Source organism: Oryzias melastigma, linkage group LG15 (assembly GCF_002922805.2).
Source record: "Oryzias melastigma strain HK-1 linkage group LG15, ASM292280v2, whole genome shotgun sequence".
Taxonomy (NCBI): domain Eukaryota; kingdom Metazoa; phylum Chordata; class Actinopteri; order Beloniformes; family Adrianichthyidae; genus Oryzias; species Oryzias melastigma.
Genome location: NC_050526.1, coordinates 2,813,450 through 2,826,760, shown reverse-complemented (window position 1 = coordinate 2,826,760; position 13,311 = coordinate 2,813,450). Strand labels below are relative to the sequence as shown.

General features: G+C 38.8%; 1 protein-coding gene and 1 long non-coding RNA gene across 2 annotated transcripts in view; both read right to left on the bottom strand.

Annotated features, from left to right (window-relative positions):
- The window catches only part of lrpprc (leucine-rich pentatricopeptide repeat containing), a gene marked incomplete in the record, with an annotated part of 82,405 nt that overhangs the window by 34,316 nt on the left and 34,778 nt on the right, over positions 1 to 13,311 (bottom strand). The window contains 1 exon segment of the mRNA XM_024296997.2: positions 6,542 to 6,749. Coding sequence (XP_024152765.1) covers positions 6,542 to 6,749 — 208 coding nt within the window.
- LOC112161665 lies at positions 5,129 to 6,442 on the bottom strand. Its single transcript, XR_002921932.2, has 2 exons — positions 5,302 to 6,442; positions 5,129 to 5,212 (listed from the first exon to the last, which is right to left on the bottom strand). It is a non-coding gene; the product is annotated as an uncharacterized LOC112161665 (long non-coding RNA).

Genomic DNA, 13,311 nt, shown 5'->3' with positions numbered 1-13,311 from the left:
CACCCTCCTCCTGTCCTATTCTCCGTCCCACGTTTCTTTTTTTTTTTTTGTTCTGGGGGAGATGGGCAGCCCTATTATCAAGCCACTGTCCTCCTGCGAGGCAGAATGAGGTGCTGGTGTCTCCAAATGCAAGTGAGACTGTGATCATGACACGGCCAGCCTGCTGTTACATACGTGTCTGAATGACACTCACTTATTACACAGATTATTCACTAACTGATGCTTGTGTGGGCAAAGGTCTAGAGGTTTCAATCAATCTGAATCATGGGGACACAAAAAGGAAAATAGATTTCCTGAATCTGATAGGGCAACAGGGTTTGTCAAGATAGGAGTCGCCCCAAGATGACTTTAGCTTTAGTTTATTTATTCAGCTTAATCGTATTTCAAAGAGGAACACGTCTTATGGTGAACCGAAAGTAAGCAGTTTAGGACCACATGCTAAAAACACAAATATAATGTGTGACAACCTACATTTAGAACACTGATTGTTAACTTTATGTATACTTGAGAGTTAAAAAAATAACTCTTTTTAAATCTTGAAGTAAATAATGCCAGAATGTCTTTGACAAACACATGAATTTTTTATTTTTTAGGTAAAGGCATTCAGCAGGAAGTTCTTGTAAATGAGTAGAACTCATTCAAAACAAGATAACTTTATTTAAAATCTTTATTTAAATAATAAAAGCAAAAAATGTTGCCAATTAAAAAAAAAAAAAAAAAAATCTGGAAATATTATATTAGCTGCATAGGATGAGTTTGTAATACTGGCATACATTTTCCAAACTCTTTTAAGGATATATTTTTTAAAGTAACCATTTGTGGCATCAAGTACCATTTTTTGCTCATACTTTCTTCTTCTTCTGGAATAAGGTGTGATGTTATAGCGCGATCACCACCTAGTGGCCAAACTGAAACACTCTCCAGGAGAACAATTGTTGGAGCTTCTATGTTTGAGAATCCATGTAACACTGTATGTTATTAACAATCTCATAATAATTTCATCAATACATTTTACAGGAGGTGAACTGTATCAGATTAACATGAATGTCTTCAAAACATAGAAGATTATTAAGGTATTTCTAAACAAATGAGTCGAAATGTGTAAACTCAAAATTGAATTTAATCTAACTGAATTGAGTGGATCGAGAGAATTGAAAAAAAAATCGGAATCAACTCAATCAAGACTTTGGTGAATCGAATCTGCAAATTATTGGCGATACCCAACCCTACAAACTACGGCCTGTCAAGCTATTTAATCTGGCCCGCCAGAATGGAATAAATTATGATGACAACCCTTATTTTTAATTTGTTTTCTGGTGTCTCCCAATAGATGGTGCACTACTAATAAACTGACCTTTGTTTAGATACAGAAAATTAATCTGCATTCATGAGGTGTTGTGATCTTTTTTTATTTTTTTTTTCCAATCATGTATATTTTCTGAGTCATTTTTCTGATCATTGCAACACCATTATGAAGGCAGAGTTTCTATAATTTCCCTGAAATCAACCGATTGTTGCAATTGGCACTAAAATAAGAACAAAAGTCACAGGAAATAAAATAACATTTTTAAAGTGTTAAGTTTTAAAACATATACATTCATTTTCAATCAAAATTAAAGTATGCTTTTGTCCAGATTGCATGCTATTTCCTTCTCTAATGAGTTAGGTAACCGCAAGTCACCACCCCTCACCTCCTAGTCCAGCCCTTCAGTCAAATTTTAGAACCCTTTGTGGCCCACGAGTCAAAATGTTTGCTCATACCTGATGTAGAGTCTTTTGATATGTGTGTACTGGTGTCTACTTTTTAAAGATTTGTGTGTGTATCTGGGGATTGGTGTGTACTTTTTAAATATTTGTGTTTGTATCAGGGGATTGGTGTGTACTTTATAAAGATTTGTGTGTATATCTGGTGATTGGTGCGTACTTTTTAAATATTTGTGTTTGTATCAGGGGATTGGTGTGTACTTTATAAAGATTTGTGTGTATATCAGGTGATTGGTGCATACTTTTTAAATATTTGTGTTTGTATCAGGGGATTGGTGTGTACTTTTTAAAGATTTGTGTGTGTATCTGGGGATTGGTGTGTACTTTTTAAAGATTTGTGTGTTTATAAGGGGATTGGTGTGTACTTTTTAAATATTTGTGTTTGAATCAGGGGATTGGTGTGTACTTTATAAAGATTTGTGTGTGTACCAGGTGATTGGTGTGTACTTTTTAAAGATTTGTGTGTGTATCAGGAGATTGGTGTGTACTTTTTAAAGATTTGTGTGTGTATCAGGGGATTGGTGTGTACTTTTTAAAGATTTGTGTGTGTATCAGGCAATTGGTGTGTATTTTGTAAAGATTTGTGTGTGTATCAGGCGATTGGTGCGTACTTTTTAAAGATTTTTTATGTAGTTAGTTTTAAGCTGCTGTAGAATTGTGAGCGTCTAAACTGTACTTTTTATGCATTTTCTAATACTCAATTACACATACACACAGTTAAGCACAAAATATATTGTATGAGTTACAAATCAAGAATTAGCCGTACACAAATTCAAAGAGTCTATATTCTCTGCATAGATTAAATCTCTAAATTAGAATAATTCACTTGAAGAAAGAAACGGTCTGACAGACTCAGACACCCAGAGTGTAGAACTGATTGTTACTGCAGGTCATTCTTTCTTACTGGCATCAGACTGCATAATTCCTCTGTATGACCAGGTCATCAAAATTTGCACTGTACTTTCTACCTGTGAGATAAATCAAGTATAATTTAAATTAAATAAATACATTAATACTTTAAACATATAACCTTAAGGTTCATTTAATAACCTCTCATGATAGAAGCTGCAAACATTTGACTGTAAAAGAACTCTAAAGACGTGGACTATTATCGGAATGTTTCTCCGAGCACCCGTCCTCCGCTTTGTGCCCGCCTCCCCGCTCTTCATCATCAAGCTGCTGCCTTACCATACTCGTCCTGCCAGCTCCTCATTTTGTCGGACTCATTAGCATTTACTGTCACTAATCACTTTCTCAAGGATGGCAATCTGAGCAAGCTGCCATCTAGTGTTGTGGCAGGTTAGCACACACAACGCTGAGCGGACGGGCCTGGAGGCTAGCGGGGCGGCGCGCGTGATGGGCTGTCAAGGGCTAATCTGGCAGAGAAGTGTTCATTAAGTCATTAGCGCTGACGCAGCGATGAGATGCAAGCGGTGATGTGATGCCTGCTTTGTCCTCTTTTATAGCTTCAATCCGTCCTGCCTCCTTCCTGACTGAGCATCCACTGAATGAGGAGGCAGAGAAGAATAGATAAAGAGGGGACGATTCAGGATTACTACTATCAGGTTTAACATCTCCATCAGTTTTGGGAAATTAGCATTTCAGCAACATTTATCATAAAAAAATCCACTCCGATCTACTTTATTTTAAAAGCTTTCCCAGTGGTCTTTTAGTTATGATTGTGCCGCTTGTGCCAAAAAAAAAAAAACTGGTGTTGTTTTCAAGGACATGTTTCTGCAGCCATTCATTAGAAGTTTGGCTCTAAATTCTGGGCGGGACAGTGGCTCAACACAGAGCTCTCTGTTTGTGTTCCTTCCACTAGCTTATAGCCCCTCACATACTCCCAATCTAAAGCCGAATTGGAATTCTTCCACTAACCCTCCAATTGTAGCAGCATTTAAAGATGTAGGGGTACCTGAAATTGCTTTTTTAAGGGCTAACCCTCGCCGCAGAGAGCACGGAGGAGAAGTGCATTTCTTCACGTGGGTGTGCTCTGAAGCACAGAAGTTTACATTTAAATGTAAATTATCACTTTTTGTTTTAGTACAACCTTTTAAAGTTAAAACGCCGATGTTGTGTATTTCTTGAGCGCTAGCAACTCAGCGCTAACACACATGACCGGCCACTACTGATGACGTCATCGAGTGTTGTCCGAATTTGAAGAGGCTATTTTTTCCCCATCTCCCCGTTTGGAGGGCTAAATGAAGGGATTCGGATTTAGCCTAAAACTGGTGAGCAATATTCTGGGGAAAAGTTTCAGAGCTGAGGTTAGGATGAAGCAACCCCTCCCCCACTTCCCCTCCCCCGTTGCTGGGAGCTCCCCCTTTATGCGCTTCAAGTTACATTTAATTATTATTATTTTTAAGATTTGAAAAAGTGAGAAATTATATTTTAAGCTTGAATACAGTCCTAACTCTACTGGTGCAACAAAGTTAGTGAGCAACATTCTAGGACAAAGTTTCAGAGTGAAAGGTAAGCCAACCCCTCCCCCACTTCCCTTCCCCCGTTGCACGGAGCTCCCCATTTTTGCTCTTCAAATTCCCTTTTTTTTGTCCGTTCCTGATTTATAAAGATTTGAATAACTGAGAAATTACATTTTAAGCTTATTTACAGTCCTAACACTACCGGTGCAACAAGATTAGTGAGTGATATACTAGGAAAAAGTTTTAGAGGTGTGGGTAGGATGAAGCAATCCCTCCCCCACTTCCCCTCCCCCATTGCTGGGAGCTCCCCACATTTATGAGTTTCAAAAGCATTTTTATTACGCCCCTGATTCGTAAAGATTTAAATAACTCAGAAATTAAATTTTAAACTCATAAAGAGCTATGTGAAGAAATTAGGACACCCTCATTAATAATCAGTGTCTAAATGTTTATATTTTAATGTTTATCAATTAACCCTAAAAACAGCAAGTCATTTAATAAAAATCAAACTAAAATATTACAATTATTCCACTTATAAGAAAAAAAAGATTTGAATATAAATTCATATTTTAATGGAAATCAAAGTTCGAACTTCATATTAGCTGTTTTGGCTGAAATTTAGTCATTGGGTCTTTTTTTTGTGAAGAGTCTAAATTTAAACATGAGCAGAAGTTACATTTTTTTTAAATTACACTTCACAAAAAGTTTTAAATAGATGCTTTTTAATATCATGTTGTATCACTCGGGTAACTCAGTGATGTTCAAACAGATGTTAAATGTGTATATGTACACAAATATGTCCTTTACAATCCAAAAAATGCAACAAGAAAATGCCAAAAAAACCAAAAACACTTTTTTTTTTAATCAGAATGGGTCTTTAACTATTGTAGCTGCTCCTTAAGTTTTTCAATCCGATCAGAAAAAAGCCACGCTCCGACTGATGATCTTTTGGTCATTTATTTTTCACGTAACCACAGAATCGCCAAAGAATCACCAAGGAATCACCAAGGAATCACCGTGAAAAACTATAGAAAGAAAAACAAATACACTTTTCAACATGCAATTTTTACAAAAAAAAACCTTTCAAAGTTACAATACAATAAAACAATATTACCGTGTGCCCTCTGATCACATTTTAAGGAGTTGCTCGTCCATTTTCAGTCTTTCCACCGTGCTCTGTTCTGTCTCCGTCCAGCGTGTTCTCTGTGTTCTTTTTTCGTTATGCTAATGCTGCGCCACCTGGCTCGTTATGATCCAACGCGTGGACAGCGCATGCACAGTTAGTTTTTTTTCAGTTCACCACAAGGGGTCAGCAATGAGACATAAAATTAAATGCAACTCAAATTGACAAAATAAAATCTTTTTTAGACAGCTACAACTATTAACTGAAAACAAATAATTCAGCTCTTGGAAATGTGCAGAACTAGCGAGTGATTCCCGCGTCTTCATCAGTATGTTTTGCAGCGGCGTCGGTTGGAGGCAGCACAACTGGCACTTGAGTTGCGAGCGAGGCTGCGTAAGCTGCTGTGTGCATTTCTGATTTGGAGGCTGTTCGTGACCCAGGAGTAAATTAGCCCGCTAATCTCACACAGGCAGTGATTAGCGAGTGAACCTGGAAAGTGCGGAGGCCACAGACACAACACGACACAAGCGGCGGCCGGGGAGCACCTGTGTGTTTGTGTATAAGCATCATTTGCAAGAGGTCTACCTCCGGTGCGGCGTGTACACAAAAGGTAAACTGTATAAAAGCATTTTGGGTTTATGTGTGTGTTTGGGCCCCCCAAGAGCGCAATGTGTGTACGATAAATCCAGCAATTAGTGCTCTGTACATAATTAACATGCTAATGAGTTGATCTAGTTAAAAGCTGCTCAGACAAAAACACACACGATCATACACATGCTGAATGGAGAGTAAAGGTGGGGCAACACCAGTGACCCCCACAGTGGATGATTTGCATACTGGCGTGATGGGAAGAAGCGTTGCTGGCCGTCTCCCCCCCCACACACACATATGAAACCTCAGAGAATAGCAGTGGGTGTTTCAGGGGAATCGGGGTGGGGGCTCATGGGAGAGGTTGCAGCTGGCGCATCCTCAAACAAAAAGCCTGGCGGTGACAAACATACACATCCCAACATAAACGAGCAATTTCCACATCCTCTCTCTTTCTGGTTTGCTGACCCGGAATCTAACCCCAGCTATGATCATAGGGAGGGATGAGTGACTCATTGAGATCTACGCACACACACACACCTGGCAGCAGGCTCTGGCAGACGGGGACACGAATCGGTGAGCAAAAAAGTGATTCGAGGCAGAAAAACCAACGATTAAACCTGGCCGGTGCTTTCATTTTTACCTGTTCAGGTAGGCGGTGACTATGGGTGAGCAGAGATTGGCGGTGGGTTTGGTCAGGCCGAGTGAGAAGATGGTGTCCTGCAATCGGCGGACGGCGGCGATGTTGTCCTTAGCGGCGACGGCGTTGAGAACGTGGAAGACGGTGGTGGCGTTGGCGTCATTCAGCACCACCTCCTTCTCTTTCATCTCCTTCAGGATATCTACTGCCTCTGCCAAATAATAACATTTTCCATTAAAAGCAATGACCTGAGATTGATTTGAAGGTACACACAGAAAAAAACGACAGGAAACAGAGATAATGCAGAGACGCCAGGCAAAAGAAGAGGTGGGCAGAGCTTGGCTGAATGAAGAGCGGGGTGTGGGAATATGATAAAAGGCCCCTTTAGCTAATTCCATGTGGGGAAAACAAACCCATATTAAAACAGCATTTTGCACTCAGCAGGGATGCAAATCCAACCCGGTATAATGCCAACTCTGTGCTAATTGCTACTTGCGGTTTTCTAAACGAGACTACAATTACCAGACCCCTACAATGGAGGCCAGCTTTTTGCTGTGGCCATGTGGAAAGCACTTGGGGGGCTAAATTATAGGTATGTGGCAACAAGGGCCCGTCATGGCCCCAGGAAGACCTCGGTAAGCGGGCTGAGGGGTGGATCAGTTTGGTCAAGTCCGAGCCGGTAATGGAGGGCTTTTTGCTGGTTCAAGCGCCCATCTGGCCAACGGCGGGGCCAAAATGGTGAAAGCGAGAGACTGATGTGTGCGCCTATGTGTGGTATCAGCGTAAAGTAATTAAGATGCGTTTAATGTCTATTTAGACAGCTGCTAATGGACTGTTAGCGATATAGCCGCTATCCATCACAGAGCCTAATCTATACAGCAAAGCAGAAGGGAGAAGATGGGAGAGCCGAGAGAATTATTGACATTCTGTATTAATTGTGTGAATGCTTAGTAAGCATTCACACAATTCATTCACAGCATTCGGTGCTTGTCCTGCTCCTTTTTGACCATTTTCTCCACATAAAAACTACTATTACTGCTTGTATTTTTGGTAATCATTAACTAGTTTTTGAAATATTGAGCAAAGTATGAACCATAAGAAACTAATAAGAAAGTCTTCAAATTTCAACTTTTTAAGTGGATTAGCAACAAACCTTTAAATATATCCACGGGCTATGTTTTCATCTTTTATAGTAATTTTCAAAAATTTCTAAATTTGTTATGGGCTGCACGGTGGCGCAGTGGTTAGCGCTCTTGCCTCACAGCTAGAAGGCCCGGTCTCGACTCCCGGCTGGGACCTTTCTGTGTGGAATTTGTATGTTCTCCCCGTGCATGCGTGGGTTTTCACCGGGGACTCCGGCTTCCTCCCACCGTCCAAAAACATGCTTCATAGGTTAATTGGTGACTCTAAATTGCCCCTAGGTGTGACTGTGGGAGTGAATGGGTGTGTGATTGTGGCCCTGTAACGGACTGGCGACCTGTCCAGGGTGTACCCCGCCTTCGCCCATCAGCAGCCGGGATAGGCTCCAGCATCCCCACGACCCCGAAAGGGACAAAGCGGTTAAGAAGATGGAAGGATGGTTATCAACTGGGAATCTTAGCCTAATTTAGAGTTTAGCTTCAATTTTAGCAACATGCTAACGTCTTTTGGCTAATTTGTAATCAACTGGGAATTTTAGCCTAATTTAGAGTTTAACTTCTATTTTAGCAACATGCTAACATTTCTGGCTAATTTGTTATCAACTGGGTATTTTAGGCTAATTTAGACTTTTGCTTCTATTTTAGCAACATGCTAACGTTTTTGGCAAATTTGTTATCAACTGGGTATTTTAGGCTAATTTAAAGTATAGCTTCAATTTTAGCAACATGCTAACGTTTTTTGGCTAATTTGGCATCTACTGGGAATTTAAGGCTAATTTAGAGTTTAGCTTCTTTTTTAGAAATATGCTAACCTTTTTGGCTAATTTGTTATCTACGGGGAAATTTTGGCTAATTTAGAGTTTAGCTTCTATTTTAGCAACATGCTAACATTTTTGACTAATTTATTTTTACTAAGGAATTTTAGGCTATTTTGGGGTTTAGCTGGTAATTAAGTAACAAGTTAGCTTTGTTTTGGCTAACTTAGCACCTACTAAAGTTTTTGGGCTAATTTGAAGTTCAGCCAATATTTAAGCAACACACTGAATATTTTTGCAAAATTGGCATTTATTAGGGATTTTTTTCAGAAATTTAGGTGAAATTCAGCGCTCCTTCATAGTTCTTTAACAAATTTCCAGTATTTTGGCAAATTTAACAATTTGTAAATAGCTTTTGCATTCTCAGCAAATCCTTTCAGCAATTAAAGTAAATTGCATCACCATTTTCAGCAAAAAGCTTCAGCAACTACTTTCATTCACATTAGCATTATCGCAGGTAATGCACCTTTTCTAGTTTTTATTTGTTTTTTCGATTTAAAAATAAGGGAAAGAAAAACACAAAATGAATAAAGCAAACAGCTGTTGATGAAACGATGTCTTCACCTTCGTGGCCGTTAATGCAACAACAAAACCTCTCATTCGAGCGTGTCACTCACATCGGGGCCCTGACATTTATAAACACTTGGTGGTTGAGAAACAGTGCCACTGCTGAGTGCTTTGGCATCCTAATTTCAGTCTGTGTCACCATCAGTCCACCTCTTTGTGCCAGTCGTTATGGCAATGGGAACCAAAGGCTGTCACAGATTTAATAGGACATGGGGTGAAAGAAAAAAAAAGGATGGAAGGATGGAAGGGGACTGACTACATTCCTATTAGGAAAGATGTCTAAGACAAGACAACAGCAGAAGGACTTATATTGTCAAAGAGGTAATTTCGGCTTCCTGAAGGAGAGTTTAACTTCAAATACTAATAGGGGAGAGAAAAAAAAGCTAATTTTGACAGTAATGAAATATGCAGAACCTGTTATTATACTGCTGTACTTTTGTCTTCACCCATCATTCCTGCTTCACATTTACTCTCCACAAGATGCTGCAGTTCGGCTCACAAAGAGCGCTTCAAATTTATCATTTAAGCCGTTTCAAAGTGAGGAATTTTCCCTTTTGTCAGAACCACAGAAACGTGTCTAACAGTCCATTTTCATTTCTTCTAGTATAAATGAGGATATTGACCTGCTTCCGGAAACGGTTTTTGCTCTTCATGCCTCTGATGACTTTTGACTGCATGCAAAAGTAAATTAAACAAAGCAGTTTTGGGTATCTTAAAGGCACACTGATGAAAATAGTGTTTTTGTCTGATGATGGTGAACAGATATAAAGAAAATAAAGCTGAAAATGTCCTTTCTAAGAATGCCTTTTTTCTATTTTTTTAAGAATCAGGATGAAAAAAAAGACATTTGAGAAAGATTGTACTTGTGATGTCACAAATACAGTGGGCGGGCCACAAACTCCCTGCTCCATTCTGATGCATACGTGCGTTCCGAATTATTGTGCAAAGTGTAAAAAAATAAAATTATTTGTTTTTCAATGAACATCAAGGATGATATTGTGTCTCTGGGATCACTCAAATCAATCTCATACATAGGGCAGTGTTGATAAAAATCGATAAATCCATTTGAGTCGATCTAAACTTAATAGATCATTAATTGATTCATAAAAATTTGAATCGATTTAGAACATAAAGCTAAAGGCTGTTGGCTTGATGCTAATGCTTAATGGAATTTCCTATAGGACAGTTCTATCATCCAGGAGAAGCAGAACAATGTTTACAATGTTAATGATCTGAACACTTTTGTTAGAACTTCTCTTTTAGATAATCCATGTAACATTATGCTATTAAAAATCTCATTATTTCACTAAAAAATTTTACAATATATGAACTTTATCAGATTAATATCAATATATCCCAAACATTTTGTAGACTATTAATGTATTTTTAAACAAATGTGTATAATGTGTAAATCAAAACTACTAGAAAAGCTACAGTCCACATTATTAAGCAACTTTTCTAACCAATATGGGAAAGACAAAGGATCAATGCAGCTGAGAAGTGAGAAATTGTTGAATGTCTTAGACAAACCTGGGATATTTAACAAAAACTTAATGGTGATTATTGTACTATCAAGAGATTTGAGTCTGATTCAGACACACATGGGTTGATGCAGATAAAGGCAGAATGATGGAAGTTTCTGCCAGACTAATACATGGGATTTAGAGAGCAGCTGCTAAAATACCATCACAAAGCAGCAAACGCATATTTGAAGTTGGTCGTGTTTCTAGAGTCCTACTGACATCTCTAAACAAAAATCACAAGCAGAAACAGCTGCATGAAGACTTATTTTCAAACACGTTAGTCTTAATTTCAATGATTTAGTGAAATATCATTTGCATAATAATTTGGAACACGTTGTAAACAGAGAAACGAGAGGAAGAGGGGCGGGGTTTCTCTACGCCAACGGTCCCGCCCAAATTCTTTTTAAATTTCTAATGAACTACTGCAGCTCTGCAGAAACTATGTTCTAAAAAACGTCTGAGGTTTTGGCTGCATAATCATAATTAAAGACCACAGGGAACGCTTTTACAATAGAGCTAAAGATGATTGGAGTGCGTCTTTATGTTCTCCTTGTAATAGTAAAATGTGTTTTTCTGAGGTTTATAAGCAACAATTCCTTTTTTCTAGAACATAAAAGGATTATTTTGCATTTCACTGAAAGAGCCAAAAAAACTAAATAATAAGTGAAAAATTCAACATATTTATTCAGCTTAATAATAAAGAAATCAATCAAATCTGATCAGAACTTCAAGGTTTTTCATCCGCAAGTTGACAATTCAGTGACTTCTTAATGACTTTTTTGCTTCTACTGGAAGAAAAAGAAGCCTACAGACCCCAAACTGGCTGGTGCCACCGGCATAAACCATGCGTCTAATAATCTGATCTGCTGTCAAGGCTGTACCGCTTCTGATTTAATAGATCCTCCCCCAAGTCTGCCGCTCCTCACACCTCAATCCATTTGTCTACCTGTGCCTCACCCCGTCTTTGCTTGACAGACCTGTTAATCACAGAGACCAGTGACTTGGAGCTGATCTGCCCAAATGGAGCTAAACTAGCTAACATCCTTCCAACCCAACATCCAATCCCACCCCCCTGCGGCGCTTTGCCTCCATCTCCCCCGTTATCTATCCATTGAGCCAGTATGCATATCCATCAGTTCAGCCGAGCATCGTGGCCAGCACAGCGAGCCAGACCCCCGCGCACATCAGGAGACGGGGAGGCAGACAGGCCAGGTAAACAAACATCACACAGTCCAGTGGTTCATCTAATGTTCCATGGCTCGAATGCAACTGATGTCTCTTTCCAGAGACGCAGACGGCACTAACGATGAGTTCAGGACCATCTACAGCCAAGCTGTGTTTACAAAAGTGGGAGAAACAGGAGAAGAGGAGCAAGGGCAGGTCAAAGAGACGCGTGTTGATAGAGGAGGGGTGCATCTAATAAAGCGGAAGGGAAGAGACAACGGTAGGTCAAAGTTGTGTTTAGACTCTTGAAGTCCACATTGATTTATGGAGCTGGTTCAACAAGTGAGATGATGGACTCCTAAATCATCAAACAAAGGGATAGCTCCTTAGAAAACGCAGGAGAAAGACATTCAACAAAAAACTAACCCAACGTTTTCAGTCAATCTTCTTAAACTCATCGACTAAGTTGATTATCATCGGCTCAAAATCACACAATCTAGAATTTCAGAATCATTTTGGTCTTTCTGCTAAAGTTGACACGTATATAAAAGCTCAGAGACTTCATGTTCCGCTTAGGTTTGTGTTTCATGAACTGGTCTAAAAGGGTCTAAAACTGTCCTAAAGTAGAAAACACAACAGCATGGAAGTGCTTTTCTACAGAGAACGGGCGGCTAAAGCTCTACAAGAATGTCAAAGTAAATGTCACAGTAACCTCGATGTAAAGATAAATACATTTTCACAATAGGAACACAGTATTTTTGAGTAGCATGATAGTAGTAGGGGTGTCAAATTATCACGACATTTTAGTGCTCTAATTTTATTTCAAGTCATTCATGTCTGATAATGCAGACCTGGAAGAGCTTTATCCTGCATTATCCTGAAAAAAAGAAGATTAAATCCATTATTAGAAATTCTGTTATCCTGTTATATTTTTAAGTTAAAATGATTTTTCGCAAAAAGTGGATTTTTGAGAATGTGGTGCGTCGGGTTGTCATGGTAACAGCTCCGTCATCTGCTCTTGATGAAAGTAATCGTCAGAAGAAAGTAGACAAAGCATCATGTCAGAGGGTTAGAACTTGATTTTGTCCAGATGACAAAGAAAACGTTTGTTTTGAAGAACAAAATCAAAATTTCTCCAGTCGTGTTTCTTCGCTATTTCTTTTTTGTTTCATCTCAGTTTTCAAATATGATTAAAATCCAACCACTCTCTTCTGTCTTGGTGCTGTAATTAATAAACAATAAAGTAAGTGAATATACGCGTTATGATATTACTGAGTAGTCTAAATCTTTTGGATTACTCTGAAAAATGTTCCTACTGTTTTTGGTTTTTAGTTAGAACATTCTGGACATTGTTTTTTTAATTTATTTGTTTGACAATTAAAACAAAATCCCTCTTGGTGGTGTAAAAGTGAAGGTTGGAAGTCTGTTATAGTAAAATAAAACTTCATAAAGCCACTTTTTACTGTCACAATGTTATAAATTTACCGTATTTTTCGGACTATAAGTCGCACCGGAGTATAAGTCGCAGGGGCCAAAAAATGCATAATGAAGAAGAAAAAACCATA